The 12,866-nt window shown below is 42.4% G+C and overlaps 2 protein-coding genes across 4 annotated transcripts in view; one reads left to right on the forward strand and one right to left on the reverse strand.

The window, feature by feature from the left end:
* Positions 1-12,866, reverse strand: part of ASXL3 (ASXL transcriptional regulator 3) — a 383,284-nt gene that overhangs the window by 191,055 nt on the left and 179,363 nt on the right. The window lies entirely within an intron of this gene.
* The window catches only part of NOL4 (nucleolar protein 4), a 168,799-nt gene that overhangs the window by 86,326 nt on the left and 69,607 nt on the right, over positions 1-12,866 (forward strand). For all 3 annotated transcript variants that reach the window (XM_088536343.1, XM_088536344.1, XM_088536345.1), the window contains one exon: positions 7,853-8,136. In XM_088536343.1, the coding sequence (XP_088392469.1) occupies positions 7,853-8,136 (284 nt within the window). The remainder of the gene's footprint in view (positions 1-7,852; positions 8,137-12,866) is intronic.

Below are 12,866 nucleotides of genomic sequence, written 5' to 3' on the forward strand. Positions count from 1 at the left end.
TGGCCCAGCGCTAGAGGCTGCTTTCTGCCAGGAATGGCAGCAGCTGCTGCTCACTGCAGCCAGGGAAGCAGATCTGCCTCTTCCAGGCTGCGCAAGGCAGAGGAAAGGGTAAGGTCAGGGCAAGCTGTTTAATGCCAAACGCGTTTGAAAACCATGCAGGCGTCTAGTTAGGATTTTGAAGAGAAGCAGAAGCTCCTTTAGGGTACACTTTTTGGTATTTTTGTTTTATGAGATCATCTTCTATCTTTGATCGTGGCAGAGGGGACACTGTATTTAAAAGACCGACAATTTTTCATTTAAATATTCTATTTGTTTAAATATTTCCTCAGTTTATGTTATGGAAAAGGTTTCATATTTTTCCCTATTTTTGCAATGGGTCTCTCAGTCAAGCTTCCTTTGTTGCAGATATACTGTGTACACGACTGGAATTCCTGTGCTTCTCAAAAATCAGACCCAGTCTGTCCTGTCCGGCCTCTTACCTGCCTGCATGCTGGAGTTCCTCAGTTCCTAGCTTCAGATCGATGTACTGTTTTGAAATACAGCTTCAGATTGATGTCCTGTACAAGATGAGTGTTTGCAAGCCTGTATCTCTGCTGTCACTCGTGTTATACAGCTCAGGTTTGTTCTTGTAACACTTTTCCAGAGGTAGAACCCTTAGCCACAGCTCTCAATGCTGGCTAACATTTCTCCTGTCAAATAAGGTACTATATGCTGCATAAAAACTTGTAGAAGAATTGCAAGTTTTTCTGTATTAAGAACTGCTTGGCAGTCTTTAGCCACAGAAAGTGCCCGAGAGGGTTCTCCAAGGAAAGAGAAAACCAGGGGATTTTTTCCCCAGAGGCTCTGAGCCACATCTTTTGAGGTGGAAATAGCAAAGCACAAGCACAAATGCATAGGTGCATAGCAGTGTTAACACTACTGTGCACCCACTGAGTTATGCAATTGGTTATTTATATGTGCGGGATATAATAATAATAACCATTCTGCTTCACCTACTTACTGTGTGTGAGCAGAGCCAGTAGTTCTGCAGGCAGAGGAATTGATAAGCTCTATAAAGGAGCCCTTCTCCTCTGAAACTCCAGTGCGACTGACAGCGTAGCGGGGTTTTCCTGTAGCTGCTGCTGCTGTAGAGTGTTAGCGCTTCCATGTACTGTTGGTTACGGACTGTGTTATAACTGAATGAGACATCTGCCTGTGTTGTACTTCCCCCAAGAAAACAGAAGTTTATCTGTGAAAAATCTCCGTTTCTTTTCTGAATTATTGTATTTTGTTTAATAATGAATTAACACTTAGAGTCCAGCTAATGCAAGTATCCTGCTGTACTTGATACTGCTAAGGGTTAATTGTATAGTTTTTTTTATTCTTTTTTCATAAACTGATGCAGTGAGTGACCACTGAAAGTAACTCTTGACCTATTCCTCCCCCAAAAAGGAGGGAATGGATGCCATGGCTTTTTACTGCCGTTTGAGTTAGATGCTGAACTTGAGCTTCAAACATGTCCTGTGATGCAAATGAAGCATAACCAAAGACATGACTGTGACAAGTCGATATGAAACGGTCACTGTGAAAAGTAGTGAGAGTAAATTGTGACCTTGCCATTTAATAGTTCTTTTAGAAAAGTCCCTATAGCTATTTCATATGGCACAAGTTTTCATGACTCAGCACTCTGTCACTGTTCTCCTGGTTCCCTGTGTTTCTGTCCCAAAGCTGCCTGCCATCAGCCGCCACCACTGCAGTAATTCTTTTCAGTAGTTCCGGTTATTAAGGTTTGATAGTGCATCTTTGATTTGTGGAATTACAGAAAGAATGTAACTAACTCCCCACTTAGTTTTAAATTTTTACTTATGTAGCATATTACTCTCCTTAAAATTATTTCTTAAAATACATTTAAAAAGCACTTGCAATATGGAGGGCAAAGAACAGCATTTTAACTGACAGCTGTAGTGTGCCACTGTTTGGCCTGTTCACATGAATCAGATGATTGCTATGAGTGTAAGGTATAATTCAGCAAGGCCTAGGCTGGTAGGAGCTGGCTTCAAAAGATTAAAGCAGCCTTTATGACACAGAACTTTTGGAGGCAGTCTGTGAGAGTGGGCTCTATGACAGACAGCCCTGCGCTTACACAGACAGCAGCTTCAGTCTCACCCTTCCCACTCAGCATATTCGCCTGCAACCTCCTCCTTTCAGAAGGAATCCTTCCCCATCCCGCACTAACTGCTGCTCTCAGCGGTGCTCTGTCAACATGCTGCCCACTCAGCGCATGCGTTGCACTAGTGCGCAGCTGCCTCGGAGCCTGCAAGATCCGTGTCTGCTCGGCTGCTGATGTGCCATTGTCCCCTATCCATCCTTGGTGCGGGACGGCAAAGCGGCCCCAACGACCGCTTTGGTCACTTCGTGTGCTTAATCAGATTTGGGGATCTGGGAAGGGTTGTGGTTTGTGGGACTCAAGGGATCAGAATGCCTCAACCAAGATGTTTCAGGGTGTCTGAGCCAAAAATGTGTTAAGGTTAGTAACCTTTCCTGCTGTTCGGCCTGCCTCCTGAGCAGGCCACTTGCTTCATGGCAAAAAAAGGAGCTGCATTAGAGCTGCTGTGGTATCACGGGGTGCAGAGATATCTCTTCATCCTTATTGCTTATGCAGGGGATCCGTAGCTCCCCGACCCATCTCTACTTCTGTTCTTTCTGTAAGTCTGAGCTTCCCTGTGAATATATGGTTGTAGGACTGTGCTGCGCTACTGCTCTTAGAGCTGAAAGCCAACACTGAATTAATGACTACTAACACACTAAGTTTGAGGGAGCTGCCATACATATCTCATATAGAAAAAAAGTTAAGCACATTCTAAGCATCTACTGATTTTTAGTCTGAGAATTATTTTGAGAAAGGGAGAGGATTTATTCAGAGATACACCTTTGTGCAGAATGGCTGGTTGACTCCTACTCTGGTTTATCTGCAAGGACTGGAAAAAGCCTGAGTGCTACATAGAATTAATTTGTTCTCTAACAGCAATACAAAAGATCCTTCAAAACATCTGAGGTTCTTTTCTCTCAAGAAGAAACTTGAATATAGGCATTTTATTTTGAGATTCTCAAGAATTCAATGATGTGAAGATCAGATCTTAAATCTGTGCTTGTAGAAAACTAGTGTTTGTGACATCTGCTGTTCAAGCCAGCTTTGTGTACAGTTCAGCTTGTTTGTCTTTAAGAAAGCAGTCTTATTGGGAACAGTATTGACATATCTGGTCTGCAGACAATTATTTCTGTGTGACAGAACTGTATTTTATGCCTTTCACAGAAGAATTTCTAGTTCTTGAAAAATGTGTTGTTTGCTTGTACAGAAATCCAAGCATTGCTGGGTGGGAGAATATACTCCTGTAAGTTAAGGATTGTCTTCCTGTTCTAAATCAGAAGTTTTCAACCTATATTAAATAATCTTTGTCATGGTTATCAACTTGCAGAGTCCAAGGAGTTAAAAGCTCTCTTAGCCTTTCCTCATAGGAGAGATGCTCCAGTTGCTTAATCTCTTCGTAGTATCTCTTTGAGAGCACCGTGTGGGCCTTGTTTGGGGTTGTCTCGTCTTCCACATCTCAAGGTTTCCTTTGAAAGCAGTGGGGAAGCTAACACAGTGGTGAGTGCAATGAATCCAGAAAGTTCTCAGGGAAGAGCCTGCGCTTCTCAAGATCCAAAAGCTGGAGCAAAGCCAATGTCACTTGGTGCCTAGCTATCATGGAGGCGATCAGGAAGGATAAGCTGGAAGCTCTGGTGGGGCAGTAGGACACTAAGAAGGAGTGAAGAAGGAAAATGACTGCAGTCGCTGCTTTGGGAATTATGCCTAAATGCAGTATTTGGACTGAAGGTGTCCAAGCAATGTTGATCAGGGCAGGTGATCCGTGTGGAGCTCTGCAGCAAGGAGGGAGCAGAAAGAGTTGGCACGTGGGTGTTTAAGAGTAATTAGCTGGTGCTTTGGTCTGTGAGTGAGAAATCAGTGCTGAAGTCTTGACAGAGTTGCTTGCTCAAGATGCTGCTCCATCCAAAGGTGTTTTCATTGCTGTCCTAGTCTTGCTGAGGTGTCCTTGGGTCCTTGGAAGGGAGTCCATCAGTAGAAGTACGAGTGGTTTTTGAGGAGCTACGTACATGGCATGTTTTGCAGTTGAGCTCTCCTTTTCCAGGCCCAAGTATCAAAAACGATGTTAGATGATGTTAGATGTTGTTAGATATGCCCCAGGGGAGAAGGGAAGAAGCCAGCTCCCCCTCAGCTGCTCCTCCAGCTGTCCCCGACGTGCTGCTTGTGGCAACCATGGCCTTCACAGCTCTCCTTGCCCGGGCACAACGTGTCCCGTCACAGCGGATCCTGGTGGAGCTTTGCTCCTTCTCTCCTGTGCCCGCCCGCTGTGGGAGGCGACCCGTGACTGCAGCCCCAACGGCCGCGCCGAGGCAGGGGGTTCCAGCAGCGCCATGTTGTCCACGGCTCCGATGATGACAACCCTGTCCCCGTCCCTCACAGCGCCCTTTGGCCGGGTGCACAGTGGCTGCAAGGTGCCCACGGTGGACGCTTGAGAGGATGCGGGGGGCCGGGCGCTTCCCGAGCAGCCGCGCCGCCGCCTCAGCGCCATGGAGGAAGGGGTGCTTGGTAAGGAAATGGCGGCCGGCTCTGGTGCTGTGGCGTCGTAAGGAGGACGCGCTGCGCGAGCCCGTATGCGCGCTCCCGCCCAGGAGGGTACCCCAGCTCGCTCAGAGGCAGCTTCCCACCTCCTGCCCCTGCGGAGGGTCTGCGTCCCGGGGTGAAGCCGCTCAGCTCCCTGCCAGACCGGGGTCCTCCTGCCCGGGTCTGCGTTTTGGGTATGGCGAGAGCAGCCTGGCTGTTGGCTTCGCGTAACCTTATTCATGCCAATAATACTCCAACTGCCCAGAAGTGAATTGGACTAAACCTTGTAGTTTAGTTGCCTTGGTAACATCTGCGAGGAGCTGTCAGTGTTAAAACGTGCTTTTTTTCCCCTGAGATTTCTTTTATGGCAATATGTATTTATGTTTGCTTGGCAAGAGTGTGATTGGAAGCAGTGTAGCTCTTCTCCTGAACGCTATCCTGGCAAGTGCTAGTTCCTATTTCTAGCATGCAAGGTGAAACGATGGAAGCAGCAGGTATCCCACTTGCATAGTAAGCATATAAATATACCATAGTTACAGATATACACAGAGTTCTATATAGTCTTATAGTAGAAACTGATGTTTATCATCAAGTAACTAAGCTTTTGTTAAGCCGAGCCAAAGCGAACCTTGTGTTATTGTTTCAAAGTATTATAGTATTCAATCACGCTTATTAAGGCTAGGAGTTGTCAGTGGTTATATTTCAGAACAGCTAGTTAAAAAAAATCTTCTCCATTTCTTTTTCCCTTTACACTGTAATGCTCACGCACACGTAAGTTTGTATTGTTGATGAATCATCATAGAAGGCGGGAGGGAATCATTAAAAGCATTCGTGTTTATTACTACAAGCCCACACTTACAGTTTGTGTTTTACTGTGGCCCGATGTGGCCCGAGGCAGAGCCTCCCTCCCAAATCTCATTCCCTTTAGCCCCTGTGCCCTCGTCCTGGCTCCTGTGCCCTGTGCCCCGGGCTGCCCAGGCCCTGGGGCCACCGACCCGCTCCTGCTTTTGCAGCCCCTGGGCACGCGCCCCTCTCCTTCCCTGCTCCCAGCCCTGGGGGATTCCTGGGCTCCCGCATTGCTGAACACTTCGGTGCTTGACTTACTTAATTGGAAACTAGCTGTCGCTTGTCAAGTTCGTAATCCAGAAGTCAACTGCCTCTCCGCAACCCAAAACACCGATCAGCGCTCAGCAAACCGTTTCTCTCTTAAATAAAGAAAACTAACCTTCTTGCAGATATTTCGGAACCTTTTAAAGAGTGGGATCATGGTGTAGCTATTTTCTTTAAAAAAGGCCTTGTGTTTTCCATACACTTTTCTACTTCAGAATTATGATTAAATTATATATTTTTTTCTGAAACCCCATTCAGAATTTTTAACCTTTGAAATGTATTATTCCCTCTAAACATGGGTCTCAGATTATGGCATAAAGGTAGCGATAACTCCTTTTCACCTCATTCCTTTATGTCACTGAAGTCCTCAAGTAGGCCCAGGGTTTTAAAGCAAAATGATTCCCTTGCTCATGTTGCAAGTTGGGTCGGTGACTAGCAGATCTGTTGTGTGCATTTAACAGTCTTATTCCAGAAATGTTGTGTCTCCTTTTTATATAAACATTTAGGTTAATAAGAGAGGTAATATAAAATTGGTACGTACCAAAGCACAGTATAGTTTTTTTTATTGTAACCATTAATTACAAAGCATTCGGTTAAAAACAAAAATGGTTTTAAATTAAAACTTTTAAAAATGTGACTGCATGTATTTTCATGAAACTGGATTTTTTTGCAGGTTTAAAAAACTAAGCAAATAAAGAAATACGTTCAGAATGTAGAGCCATTCCTGTAAACTTGATAAGATAGCACTGTTGAATGAGTACAGCAGGCAAGACACTGATGTATGACGACTTGTCTATGGCTCTCTTGAGTACTTAATTGAATTAGATAATTATCCATTTATACAATATTTTCTTCGTGTTTAAAATTCTGATCTGAGGACAGTGAATAGTGGGTTTCTACTCTATCAATGATGGAGCGTCAACAATATGATTAATCATGTCTTTTCAAGCATGAGTATTTCTGAGCACATCCTTTAAAGAGAGTATCATGATTTATTTTTTAAATTCTGTGTGCATATGAATGTTTTTGTTTCTTTTCCAAGGAAAGAGTTTAGAAGGCTCTGAAAGCCGTTGGTTCATGAAGGTGTCAATATATTGAGGTCTATGTCATCCCATATTTCCAGTATCAACCTGTGCACATTTCTAGCTGCTCGCTGCCCAGTTTTGGTTCCAGCTTCACTGTTTGTGATGAACATAATCTTGTAGAGCCCTGTGGAGGTGTTTGCACCTCCACGCAAGCAGCCATGCAGGACATGCTTTAGAGCATGAGTAAGCAAACTGAGGGCCAGATGCTGCTCCCATATCCTCCACTGCATGACATATATTTTTTCTAGATAGCCCTGTTGGCCAAAAGGCTGTTTGAAGAATATGGAAGTGCTGAGTAGGTGCTCCTGAGCACAGTCCTCACAAACACAGAACACCAGCTCCCACAGTACGTAAAGGCACCTCGTAACCACACACTTCAGCTGCAAAGTCTTACGGAGAGCAGGGAGACTTCCAAAGTTTCCAAACGCTACGTTAAGACTGCAGCTTCATCTGTTATCAAGTGGTATTTTAAATCAACGATGACACAAAACGCATGAGCACAGGCACAGAAGGAGGAGGCAGTTTGTGCTGCAGGAGGCAGCTTTCCCGACGCGCTCACGCTGTGCCTGTGCAGGAGGGTGCTGTGCGCCCTTCACACACCTCCCGAGAGCTGCGTTCTCTCTCGGAACCACGTGCATGTCTGTTGACTTCGGGAATACGCTGTGCGACAGTAACGAGCCTGCTGTAAGAATCGGAATAGCTCCGTAGACATATGGACAGACAGATGGATTCAGACAGACTTTGTCCCTAGAAATCCTGTGTGACGCTTATCTTTTTGTGTACACAATAGCACTAAGGTGTCAGCCCAGATCATCTTGATTAACTTGTAATTTTATGGGTTTACTTGAAAATATGGAGGGATGTGTGTGCACGTTTTGCAGAAATGCACTGGGGCGAGTAATCATATAAACCGTTTTAATTCTATTTTGAGAAACATTGTGAAGGTATAAATTGTGTTTGATCTGGACAGAGATGATGATGTGGCATGTGACTGAAAATATATATTTTTTAATAGATGATTCAGCCGCAGAGAGTTTTAATGGCAATGAGACCATGGGACACAGTTCCAATGCTTCAGGGGGAACACACTGCAGGGAGATGGCAGAAACCAACAGTAATGGCAAAGCAAATCTGGAGCAGGATGAGCAGCCTCTGAACCTGAGTGACAGTCCCCTCTCTGCTCAGCTGACTTCAGAATACAGACTAGATGATCACAGCAGTAATGGAAAGAACAAATACAAGACTCTCCTAATTTCTGATCTCAAGATGGAACGGGAGGCAAGAGAAAATGGAAGCAAGGTAAGGTGCTTCCACATGCTGCAGATATGAAGTGTGTAGATTAGAAAAGGAAAAGATTTGTAAGGCCAAGCTGAAGGTTATTCCCAGCTAAGCACTTAATGCAATGTGTGTAATGTATGGCACATCATTTCTCAAATGCTATACGCAGAATTGTATGCCCTGTTACACGTATATGGTACATACATACATTAAGTGGTTATGTATGTACATGGGAGTAAATGTATGTATATGCATATACAATGTTCTTACACACTAACAAAAGTCAGTGCAGTTCTTTATCAGGCATGAATTTTATCAGTTCTTTTATTTGCACTATCCATTCTATATAACCGTGCAGACATATATAAGTAAGTATGCTACTGTGTGTATATATATATATATGTATATATAGTTATAGATGACCATCTCATTACATGTACTGTGTATTAATAGAGTGAGTCTGTTTGAATGTTAACTGTGTATGCCCAAGGAAATTCCTACATGTGAATTATATCATCTGAAAGGAACTGATTTGGTTCCTTCCTGATTGTTTGTGTTATGCAGGCACCTAACCTGAATTAAAGCTGACAAGTTTGCTCTAAGCAGCCTGCGGGCCCTTCTCTGTAGTTTCCATTATGTGGGTAAGGAGAAGTGGTGGTTATGAAGTGGATGAACACAGATCCTACAGATTGCAAAGCTAGCTTGATAGGGAGGCATTTGTCAGGAGGGGATGTTGTAAGGAGGTTAAAGAAATGGCCTGTGTAACAGAATTTATCCATTGATCTGCTCTGCTCTCATTGGTGACAAGTTCCTGCTTTTTGCCTGATCCATTACAACTGGATTACCAATTTTCCTGTAGCAATAATATAATGTACTGGATTCAAATACTATTAATGCTGGTCACTCGCTTACACTATAAAATAACCTGGCAACATAGATGATATATTTGAATGGCCACATTTTTGGGAAGACTTTGAAATAGGAGTGAAATCACTTTTTCTAGGTGTATCTGACTGGAAAGGGATTGTGTGTGACTGGTGTCTAGAGAATGGCAGTTATTTATGTTTATTTCCTGTCTTCATTGCCTGTGGAGCAAAAATAAAAACTTGAATTGTTTTTTTAACTCAGCTGTCTGGTTTTGGTGGGTAGAAAGAGGGTAGACCAAGTAGGAGACTGTTAGTTACTCTCTTTCTTGCCATTCCTACTTAGCAGATACTGTGTCCCAAAACCTGCTCCATAAAATATTTGTCAAAAACAGGTTAGCTTCATGGAATATTATTGTTTCAGCACATTTTAATTTCATTGAAAATGTTCTGAATAGCTCTAGACTTAGTGTGTTTATACACTCTATAGTGCTGGATTTATTCAGTGCTTGGCCAGTTGCACAGAGCATCCCAAATTGACTAATAAATATAAACAGCATCTTCGTTTGCTCCAGGGTACCTTGTTTCAATCCTCTCATAAGCCAGTCACCTAAATATTGATGGCCACAGAGGCTCTTTCGCCTGAGGTCCTGTACTGCTCCTGCCGTTGTTCTACACAAATAAGCTTGGGGAGAGGAGGAAGGAGACTTCATGTGGAATTCTGCTGGAACTAAGAAAAGAATGTTGTTCAATTTTAATCAGTTCCAGCACTGTAGTATATTCTCAGGTGAAAAAAAGCTATTTAAAGAAGTGTTAAAATGCTTTTGCAATGAATTGAGGTAACAGTCAAAGCCTTCGTGTTCTTTGTTGTTCTCCAAATTTATAAAGAGCTCAGATCCATATATTCTTTCATCAGACACTCCCACATCCATATATTCCTTCATCACTCACTGTCACCCAACCCACTCTATACTGCCAACAACATGCAAATTTGCATCCTCTTTTTGTCTTAGAATGAAACTTTTGTTGATGTTTACAGTTCATTTAAATATATGATTTATTAAATATGTGTTAAAGATTTTTAATTATGGAGTAAAGACTTCAGGATGAACACAGAATGCATTCCTGGGATGAACACAATTTTGTCAGAGGTTTGTAAGCTGAGCATAGAGCAAAAAAGTATTTTTTTGTGGCTGATTTCTTATTTTACAGGTAAATTTACTCTTTGAAAATTCATTTATTTATTTATTTTCCGGCGCAACAACAAACATCAGTGTGCTGGAGTTGCAAAAGACTGTGAAACACCTCAGTGTTTCATATGGGCACATATACGGGGTAGGATTGAGAAACCACAGAGTACTGTAATTTATTAGGATCCACCTCTCACATATCCTTCTACCCCAAATATTTCAAATATGTGGGTTGTTTGTCAAAGTCATCTGAGGATTCTCTGAGGCCGAAGGGAAAACTCAGCCAGGAAACTGTACACCTTCAGTACAGCACAGAGACAGCCTGTAACACAGCATCCAAGCTGCTGGACAGGACCAGACCTGAACTGTGACATTACTGGGAGCCAAGTGTAAGCAAATGCATTTAGAGTAACCTTGAGTTGTGTTCTTTCCCTGTGAGAGAAATAATCTGCAGTGTTTAGCAAATATCAAATTGATATGCCACTTCTCGGAGCTTACTTATGGCACATTTATGTGGCAAAAGGTGAGAAAATTCACGTGAGAAGTTAGTGAAGAAAATATCTGGTTTGTAAGTAAGTGAAGGGAAATACATTTGAGGTTCTTGGGCTGTCGTTGCAGTTAGCCAGCAAAGGACGTTGTTTGCTTGAGGTGGTCAGCGCTCCCGTGAAACCCGCAGGCAGAAGGCCAAAGCTGGGACGATCTGTGCTCCTTCCCGGCCCTGTCGGGATCACCTGTTTGGATGCTGCATCATACACGTTTTATTTAATCACTAACCAACCTTTCCGTGCTCAGCTTGCATCTCGTCACGCCCGGCTCTGGTTTAATAATGGCTCATCCTATCACATCCGAGCTAAGGTAGCCACGCTGTGCCAAAAGGTTACTTATTGGTGGAAAATCGGCACCAAATTATTCTACCTCCACGAAATCATATATTTTCTTCAGGAGTTTTCTAGAAAGAAGCACATTTTTATGCAACTATGCTGTATATATTTGGCTGTTCCACACTATTTTCAAGAACGGTATTTCCTTCATATACATGGTCGTGGTCTCCACCATTTGACAACATGATTCTGATGATTGATTATATTGTATGTGCTACACAAATATGTATGATGTGATTATAAGAAGCGTTTGGGAAAAATGGTACTTTTCTCATTATATTTTCATTCCATATCTGACACCTAGTGGACAAATACTTTTTGAAAGTGGTTAGTTATTTGTAGAACTCCCATTTTTACAGTACCCATTTTAAGCACTGAAGTGCTTGTGCTGTATGGAAAGTTTGCTAGATAGTCCCCTCATTCTGCGAGAGAATTTCAAAACATGGGTGATTAACATTTTTTTAAAACTGGGACTCTGTCATGTGCACAAACAAAATCACTAGTTGTTTTTAAGAAATCTAGTTTTTGGAGCCTAACTGGTCAAGTTTCCTTGTCTGAAAGGGCTGAAGAATAATTGGAGCTTAGAGAACCTTGTGAAGAAATTTTCTTTCAAAATCTCAGTGTACTGTGGTATATTATTTAAAGAGCGCTGTTTGAATCACTTTAGAACATGATTTTGAAAGCTAATGTTGACAACACTCTTTAGATGGAGTTGCATTTCAGAGGACCGTGTAACCTTACTCCCTAGGACCCTCAGTTTCAGGAAGTGGGAATGTATCACAGCGTCTCCTTGTGTGAAAGACCACAAGCTACGTGTGGCAGTTGCCAGCTTGTAACATAACCTTAAAAGCTGGTCTAAAAGGGTTTTACCATTTACTGAAAAAAAAAAGTTATAGAAGCAGGAATTCATTTTTCATAGTCTTAATATATGCATGTGTGTGTGCTTGTATATATAAGTGTGTGTGTGCATATATATGCTTTAAATAGATGCATTTATTAAGTTGGTAATAAGGACCTGATCCTCCAATGAGAACAAGGTGTTCACAGCAGTTCAGCTTCTTGCACCCACTCAGGGCTCTGCTGAAGCCAGTGAAACGTTGTACAGGTGCAACCATCTACATATATATTAATTTTAGCAGGACAGAGTTTTTGTAGTACACAAGACATACATTGCTGATCTATAAATGCTCTACGACAAGGCTCTTGTGAAGCAATATGGGAAAATATGTTTCTGAGTTAGCAAGCTGTACTTTTATTACACTGTATATTTTTAGCCAGGGTAATAATTAGCTTTCCATGCTTGCAAAGGACATATTTAATGCAAAAAAACTTCCATGTTTCTTTTGGGGCTTTGCCAGATATATCATGGATGCCTAGGAGATGCATTAAAGTCAAGTAACACGGGGGTCACACTGAGTGTTCGTCTTGTCCATCTGCCTACTCATTGCAGACAGTTGGCTAATGTCTGCCTTTTTTTTTTTTCTACCACACAAATTTCCAGCAGAAAAAAAATGGACAGATCCAGGGTCTCTGGATGTCTAGTAGCCGGAGTTAGTATGTCCCATGGTTAATATGTCCTTGTGTGTAAGTGCTTGGGTGGAGATGTAAACAAGATAAGTAATTTTTCTTTAGGACTGAAGAAGAAAATCAGTTTTGAAGGACAGAGCAGTAATTAATGATTGCTGCATCCAATAACCTGTTTAATTCTGTGTTTATAATGTTCATTTCATTATAATTACTGTGGTCCACAACAGAGCAAGGCTCTCATGTCATTTCTAAAAGACATTATTCTCTGTCACTCATGTAACGCTGCATTT

This window comes from Tinamus guttatus, unplaced genomic scaffold (genome assembly GCF_059628265.1).
Source record: "Tinamus guttatus ecotype Peru unplaced genomic scaffold, ASM5962826v1 Tinamus_guttatus_pri_ptg000659l, whole genome shotgun sequence".
Taxonomy (NCBI): Eukaryota; Metazoa; Chordata; class Aves; order Tinamiformes; family Tinamidae; genus Tinamus; species Tinamus guttatus.